Source organism: Athene cunicularia, assembly GCF_003259725.1.
Source record: "Athene cunicularia isolate RWA chromosome 1 unlocalized genomic scaffold, athCun1 chr1_part1, whole genome shotgun sequence".
In the NCBI taxonomy this organism is placed as follows: domain Eukaryota; kingdom Metazoa; phylum Chordata; class Aves; order Strigiformes; family Strigidae; genus Athene; species Athene cunicularia.
In genome coordinates this window covers 27,768,559-27,777,043 of record NW_020799091.1, presented here as the reverse complement: position 1 = coordinate 27,777,043, position 8,485 = coordinate 27,768,559, and the positions used below count along the sequence as shown (strand labels likewise).

General features: G+C 41.0%; 1 protein-coding gene across 2 annotated transcripts in view; it reads left to right on the top strand.

Annotated features, from left to right (window-relative positions):
- Window positions 1-8,144, top strand: part of FAM124A (family with sequence similarity 124 member A) — a 55,215-nt gene extending 47,071 nt beyond the window's left edge. For both annotated transcript variants that reach the window (XM_026856628.1, XM_026856637.1), the window contains exon 4: window positions 5,013-8,144. In XM_026856628.1, the coding sequence (XP_026712429.1) occupies window positions 5,013-5,816 (804 nt within the window). In that variant the 3' untranslated portion in view covers window positions 5,817-8,144. The remainder of the gene's footprint in view (window positions 1-5,012) is intronic.
- Window positions 8,145-8,485: the final 341 nt, after the last annotated feature.

Here is an 8,485-nt window from a genome sequence, read left to right as displayed (position 1 = left end):
GGGGGGGGGGGGGGGCACACGGCCAATCAGCCACTAACTCAAATAGGAGGAGATTTTTTTAGTTGTTTTTCTTCATCCTAAGCCACTTTCTCTCTGTCTTTTCCAATAGTGCAGTTAAGATCTCTGATGACTATACACCCAGTAAAAACTCGAGAGCGAATATATTTAGCATTGCAAGGCACCCACCTGTTCTAGTTTTGCGATCACAGTACATGCCACTTTTCAAATAGTTCAATTTTAAATCAAGTTTGTGCATTTTGCCTTTTGATATGCTGCCCTTCTGAATACATTTTGCCTTTCAAGTAAGACTTAATACAGCGATACTGAGAGCTAACCTTTGCCAGTTTTTCTTGCATGGATTTTTTTTTTTTCCTGGATCAATCCCACAGGTTTTAATACAATTAAACAAACACCATCACACTCCAGTTGAGCAAGGCAGGCAAAATCTGGGCTCAAGGTGGTGATGTCATTGCCGTGCTGGCTGTTTGGTTGGGTTCTAACCTCAGCAGAGCCTTGCTGGCAGTGCTTAATACAGATAATGTGTAATGAGATCACGATCTGCTTTCTTAAAAAGCAGATATCTGAAAATAGACTGCAGGAGCACTCATGGATTTTTTTGTATCAGGTATAGGCAGCCCAAATGAAGTCAAAAGTGCATTTCTGTGAGGGTCACTCTCAGTTGTTTATGGCATTCCCGGATATTCGTCATGAAATTCTTCTGTAGCCCATTATAATACACAAAGACTCTAAATCCCTTCAGGCTTCACAAAGATTTGTGCAGAGATTATAAATGAGCAGCAGATTAGCGCCAGATGAAAAAATCTGTTCTGTTAGAGAGCTAATCGGTTCAGTCAATGGCCGGGTTTGTTGTGCATCTGTGTGGCGAGGTCTGACAAATCTCTCTCCCTGTATTTGGAATTTCACTAAAAATCAACATATTGGTTTGGATCGAGTCTTAGCCCTCTCAGATGTCTGACCCCCTCTCCAGTATCTCTGCCACACTTGTGCCTGATGCAGGCAGCATGGCTGTACCAGCAGGGCTCTGCCAGGCTGCAGCAGGGTAACAGGCAATGCAGAAAGCAAGCTGTGAGAAGGCTGAAGATAAGGACTTAAAAAAGAAAATAATTCAGAAAACTAAAGCAGATAAAACTGCTTCCAAAGCCAAGGGCAGAACTGAGGAGGCAGGAGAAGGCTATTCTGCTGAAAAGAGTAGCTGCATGTGCATCACACTATTCTCAAGGTGCAAAAATAGGTTTTGGTGTTTTCAGCATCCCATGGCACGAAGGACGGTGGAAGATCAGCACCTCCCACTTGTTTGTCATGGTTTCTCCCATGAGCAGTCACACCTGGAAATCCAGTCTGAACTTTGTGGGACTGTCAGGCACTGTAAGGTTAAAACAAAGAGGAGTGATCACACAAACACACAGGCTGCATGCAGCTCTCAATAATGCCAGGGTGGTACGAGGGAGCACAGTCAATGGCCTTGGCACAGGACTAGAAGCTAGTTTTGCCTGAATTTCCATCCTTGCTAAATCATTGAAACCTCTCTGTGATCTCTGACAAGCTACAGAATATAGATATAGAAAAGTCCTAATCAGTCCACATAATCCAGTTCTCTGCAATATAGGATTAGCCTGTAATCTTTATTCACTAGTATTTCATGAGATGGAGCTTCTGACACTCTACCTGTAGTACGGTTGCGCAGTCTGGTATTCTCAGAGTCAGGAAAGTCTTCAGTTATGTTGTTTTAAGATGAAAGCATTAAAAAAGTCTCCCCCTATTATTTCCCCTTTCTGCCCATATCTTGGAGAGCAGCATTGAAAAATAGGTCTTCTAAATCAAAACACATCTAAAAAAAAAGGATTGAGGTAAACGATTCCTCCTATAAAGAGAGCTGTTCAGAAATAAGCTGTGTTAGTGATGTCTCTTGGCCTGCCCTGCAGGCAGCCATCCTGAGGGCAGGCTGTACTTGTCCCCTTCTCCTCACAGATCCACCATTGCCTCCTGCCAGGCCTTGACTAGGAGCTCTGACCCAGTAGCAGGAATAACAGCAAATACCTTGTATAAAATGAAATGCTCTCATTTGTCCACAGGAACATTAAAAGAGCTAGGAAAAACATTCAAAATAACAAAACTCTAAAACTCATGTCTTACCTAAAGGAGATTTTTCTTGTTAGTGTAAGCATGATCCAGTTAGGTCAAGTACATAAAGCTACTCTGCTGCACAGGACAGGTTGGCCCTTCCAAGTGCTCCCACTTAGAATTTCATCTTTTCCTTTGAGTCTCTACTTTTTATCTGCAATTTGATGAGAAAGTTCCTACATGAGAGCCCCCAGGGTTTCTAGCAGGGGTGTTTCATCTCACTTCATCCATTTATCCTGGTGTTGACCTCTGCTCCACACCCTTGTAGGTGATGTCTCAGGTAAGCATCCTTTTGGTAATTCGGTTGCACCTGTAGTCATTGTGTTGCATATCTACAATCCAAAATTAACACAAGCTGATTTAAACTGGAGTGTTTGTAAATATCAGAGAGAGCTCAAAACAGCTACTCTTGTGGCTGTGTTTTATTCCCCAAATGCTTAAGACTTTACTGTATTAATAAATTAAATGTGCCCAGGAACATTCCCAGGCGCTGAAATCCCAGATATCAGATACACTTCATGGACTCAACCATCATGCTTGGTGAATCAACCTCTGAGAGGTAAGAGAAGTGTTCTGGAGGTGCTTCTGTTGATTCTCACCAAGCATGGTGGAGTCCATGTAGTGTATCTGATATCAGATCTGCCGAATAGAAAAAAATTAGTAGCTTTGACTAATACAAACAAAATATAATGAGGATTGTTTTCTTGGACAAACCCATCAAAAGAGGGCAGTGATTTGGTTGTGTAATTTTAACATGTCATTTATTATTGCTGGGTTATCCAGAAATGTCTTCAGTTATGAAGCAGCTGGTATTTTCTTCATGGATACAAGCCTTTTATCTTGCTGAGTAATTTTTTAAACAAATTAATTCACATATTGCACACATAAAATAATGTTGCATATAGAGATCTAAAGTGATGTCTGGTTAATGTTTTGTTGACAATTTGACTCATTTTATTTGACTCTTTTGTACTCCGTTTCTTATCAGTTAATGAAACTGCTACGCTACTGTGGTTAATTTCCCCATTAGCTAATTTAATTCTTTATGGCATTAAGGAAAACATCTTATTATATTATACAGAAATAGGTTATGAATTAACATACCTCATTACAGATACACTGGTATATATATATATATTCATTTACAATGTCTAAGTGAATGCCCGTGGTTTGGCTGTCCCATAAATCACCTCTAGATAGGCAGTCATGCATGAACAAAACAGTTTTTACAGATGTGAAAATCCTTTTTTGCCTATAAAATCACTGCAATAAAAAACAGAAGAAGGTTATGACAGGTGTAGGTCATTAAGACAATGTGGTGTGCACTAGCAAGACATCAGAAGCAGCAATGTATGGAGTTCTTCTAGAGACAGGAGATTCAAAGGACCTCCTTGGTTGCCACGTCTCTCCCTTTCTGTCATGTCATATAATCTCTTTGATAAAGTGATCAAGCTCCATCTTTATCCATTACTTACCTCAGAATACTCTTCTACTTCTGTTGTGATTAGAAACCTTGTATTAGTTTGTGATTCGGGGTTTTTAATGGATAGTTCATCTTTTTTTTATTGTTTTTTTTTTTCTTTTGGCTACATCTTTTCCAGTGAGTTTTTTCTTTTTCACATAGCCATGATTTGAGTCATGCACAGCATTATGGATGAGGCCTCAGCAGTGCTGTCCACAGCACATTAATACTTTTGTAGCTCATTTGTGGCTGCCCAGAATCGTGTTTGTCATAGCCTTGTCACTTTAAGAGCACATAGTGACCAAGGTACCTGGTTCATTCTCCTCTGTTGTTTCCAGCTGACAATTCCCATAGCTGAGAGTACTGTTTGTTCTCAAGGGTATGATCTTGTACTTTGTTCCTTTAGTTCCCATCCCTTCTGGGACAGAAATCTAGAATTTTGTATTATGTGAGAAATTCCAGTAAGATTTTAAATTAAACTTTTTAAAATGCCAACTTGTAAAAGCCTTACCGAGATAAGTGGGATGATGGAAAACCTTATGCTTGCTTGGACACTAGGGCCTCAGTTCAGTTGCCCCCACATCAGTGTCTAATCCCACAGGAAGGCCACCTGGCCTGCAGCTGCTTCTTGAGAAGGACGTTGTCTCCCCATTTGTCACAGCTGCTATCCCTGTGCAAATGCTCAAGTATCTGGCAGGTACACAGCTGAATCCTGCCCTAGGGATGAGATTCAGGTGCCAATTCAGATCATAACCATCAGGATAGGTCTCCAGTCTAGGTGTCTACAAGCAAATTACATGTTTAAAGCTGTGTTTAAAGTCATTAGGAGCTAGTTATAGAGCAAGTGGGCTCTAGAGCACACTGCTCAGCTAACCAGATGTGAAAGAGCAAATGTCAGAGTTGAAAGAAGTAGTAAATTCCTATTGAGATGACAGAGTATGAGGTTGCTTGCTAAAGGCTTTTTGACGTTTCGGAGGAAAAAGTAAGAACATTACACCACAGTAAGCAAGAAATGAGAAATAATAATGACTGTAACATACTTTTCCCATTTCTTCTTCATTTTTGTTCTTCAGCTGTCTGCTAAGGCAGTAATGTTCTGAAGACAGAATATGAATGAATCTGAACAAGTCAATAGGAAGTGAGAATTTTGAGCTAGTGTAATACAGCCCACAAGGCAGGGCTCCTCTACCATTTATTCTTGTTGTCTTCAAGGCTTCTTATGTAAATATTTAGGATTTTGGCAGGGTGCTTTCTCTTTGTTATTGAAGTGAAACATTTGCGGCAAGCATACTGAATGAAGTCTGCTTCATAATTATTTGCAGTAACAACTCAGCAATGGAGACTTATGGTTGTAAGACTGCCAATTCTGTATTAATATGATCTTCTTTTCTCCTTTTCCTGGCTGCAGCAAACACGCAGTTGGTGTAGGAAGTCTGCAAAGCAGAACAAGCAACCATATCCATCTGCACCAACAGATTCCTCCTTCACCACTCTGCCAGACTTTCTTCCTCAGAGCCACCAATCTGTCCCTGAACAACCAAAAGAAATGGGTCAAAACAAGGTACATCACGCAAACGGCCTCGGTCATTTTCTTGGCTTCTCCCAGCAGGACTTGAGACACAGTGATCAAGGAGACTTCACACGCAGATCCAGCAGTGCCTCCAGCATTTCATGGTCATTTCAACGAAGCAAGTCTCTGTTCTGCTTGCCCACAATGAAATCCTCCTCATCCTCAGAGACTTTTCATTTCAATGAACCATTTAAGTTTTTAAATACTGGGTCACCTGCAACCAGATTAAAAACATGGAGATGCAGCCCCAGGCTTAACATTGATGACTTGGAGGGTGCTCAGGAGACTGATGTAGACACAGGGATGAAGCTGTCCTTCTCAGACCTGTCTGTGGTCTCTGCATACTCTGCCCTTAATGGATTTTGCAATGACTTGGAAGTCTCTCTTCCCCCACAGAAACAAACTGTCAATAAGGCTGAACAGGTGGCCACCAGTGGAAGGCCTGTATCAGCCATGTGCAATAACTTTGAGTCAGTTGATGGTTCACTGCCTTCTCTTTCTGAATGGCCTTCCATCTCATTTACGTCAGCATCTGTCTCCAAGCAGCCCAAAAAGTCCTTGAGAACAGCTCCTTGTTCTCTGGATGGTCATGGCAGTGTTTGCCCAGCTTCACCAGCTAACGAAGAAGAATTTTACATCTGAGGTTTCTCTATCTTACACCTTCCAGGGCAAACATGTTCTTCTTGCGAATGACAGCAGTGTGCCCACCTTGAGCTTGCAGAAGATTCCTGCTGAGGAGAGGTGGTGCAGCAGAGCATACTAAATATTTGAAGAAAGTACTTGGATTCCTCAGAGATGGTTGTCACCAAACTCTGTACAGTAAAGCAGTCTGAGCTTGTGCCCTGTACCTTTATATCGGAGGAGATGATTAGCACAGAGGTTTGGCTGTGCAAGGTGGATGGTTTCTGTGACTGACCCTTGGACTGGTGGTGATGGAAATACCAGAAGAGACAAACAATAATCCAGTTTTCTTTGGCAGAAAATGAAAAGTAATTTGTGACACCAAACTTCTTTAACTTCCCCGAGAAATTCCCTTAAATCAGGAAAGATGGGAGGACAAAGGGGTCTTCTTTCCCTTTCACAAGTTCCAAAAGCAGATCTAAGCACAGCAGGTCACAGTAGCACATCTTCAGTTGAGTCGGGCAAGACGTTTCCTGTGAGGACATAAACGGTTCCTTCTGACCTCTTGACAGTTGACATTGCTGAGGCAGGGAGACATTTCACTCCATCTCCAGGGAAGAGGAAGCTCTGCTGTGTCTCTCGCTTTGACAGTCCAGGATGCAGAAAGTGCCAAAAGGAAAACCTTAAGGAACATTTTCAACCCATCCCCTCAAAAAGTCCATCCTTTACAATTGGGAGTCATGTGGATTGTTGTCTGAACTGCTTGTGTGGACAGTGGTAACCCAAGGAAACAACGTTTGCTGCTTCTAACTCAGGCAATGCAGAGCTTACTTTTATGGAATACAAAACAAAGAAGACAACTCAGCATTTTTATTTATTGCTACTCCACTAGTCCCAAATATATGGCAGCTCCCTATTTTTAAGGGGTTATTTTTCTGCTAAAAATAATAAAATGCAGAAACTTATTCTTCACATTTCCTGTGCAAGCTTACTTCTAAGTAAAACACTTTCTTCTCAAATACCTCTCTCCAAAGGGAGAACAAGTGAAATTTTACTGGCTTTTTAAGTGATGTTTTTAAAATGCACATTCTTGATAATCTGTTTTGATCCAATTCATTCGGTATTTAAAAAAAAGGTAAAAAGCTGTTAATAAGACAGCTAAGTACCTTCACCAGGATTTAAGTTGTATATACAGATTTCATCATGCATGTTCTGAGAAGTTGCATTTTTGGCAGAGAGGTGGTATTGATTGCAGCTCTGGTCTAGCTAGTGAGAAAATGACATGTTAAAAGATGCATGTATAATGCGGTATGTAACCCATATACAGATAGAGATGCTGAAGACCTACCATAATGGCGTTGCAGTGGATGGAATAAAAACTCATTGTGGAAACAAATGTTTGCTGTATCACCAGGTAGTTTTACTCAGAAGAATTGCTGCTTTGGAAAAAAAAAAAAAAAAAAAGGAACAGCTCCCTCGACCCATTTAAGTGAATGCACAGTTTGTATAAACAATTCTGGAAGAAAGCCTGGGGGAAATTGAGTACAGGTTTACAGGAGAGGAAGGGGAATTCCATTAAACCTGCACCCCCAATACAGAAGAGGCCAGAGGGATAGTCAAGAGTCAGGATGCTGCTCCTTGAGGTGTTTTCCTTTTGCTGTCATTTTCTCCACAAAGGGAAAGAGGCAACAGGCTGAAGTCCAAGTTTCCTCTTTGTGAGATGCTATCATAGCATGTACCAGAGGTAGACCTTGTCTTTTGTGCTAGACGCAATGTATGAATAGGAAAATCTATTCAAGATCTAAGAGCACGGGAGATTATCAGCCTCCTCCTGTCCTCAAAACTGTTTAGGCTTACTGCAGTTTTGGGTAAACTGTTCTCTTAAGAAATGTCTGGGACCAGACAAATGAAGGATTTGTCATGGTGTGCATGTGTTTACCTGCTCTATACTCCTTCAGAGTCCGCGCAGTCTTTCCTCAGACTTTTGTGGCCTTTAGATCAAACCCCCTCTGAACACAACAGACCCGTTTTCTCCACAGTTGTGCTCTATGTTATTGTTTGTACCACATCAAAATATGTTTAAAACACTGTGAGGTCAGACCAGCAGTTTTATCCATCAGCTTGCAATTCACCATATGAGCAGCAATGCCTAGGACAGTCAGGTTTAAACTTATGGTTCATTATTTTCTGTCATATTCGTGATAGTAAAAAAATAAATTATGAAATAGCATTGTATATTTATGGGACAGTCATTTTATCAACACTAGCCACTTCCAGATATAACAAGCAACAGGATGCATTTGGTTCAAATCTGTTAAAAATTTTAGTATTCATTATTTGGAACAGGGGAAAAAAAAACCCAAACTGTTCACAATATTTTAATAATATAGATAACATTTAATCTGAGCATGAAATTAAAAACTGGTTTGAGCTGATGTGTCTGTCTTATCCTGGAATCACGCCAACAGCCAAGCTCCTGACAAAAGCTGACTGCGGTTTTTAACAAAGTGGAGGCTTTGAGATTTCTTTCTGCCTAGGGTGTGCCTCTGCAGGAAGGAGTTCAGCACATCTGGGAGTCGTCTCCTGATGCAACAGGAAACACTGGTACTGGAAGTCTATAGACAAGCACAGAATAGCTCAAGTGTCAAACATGAAGCTCATGTGTGGCATTAACCAGCATCTCCACAAAC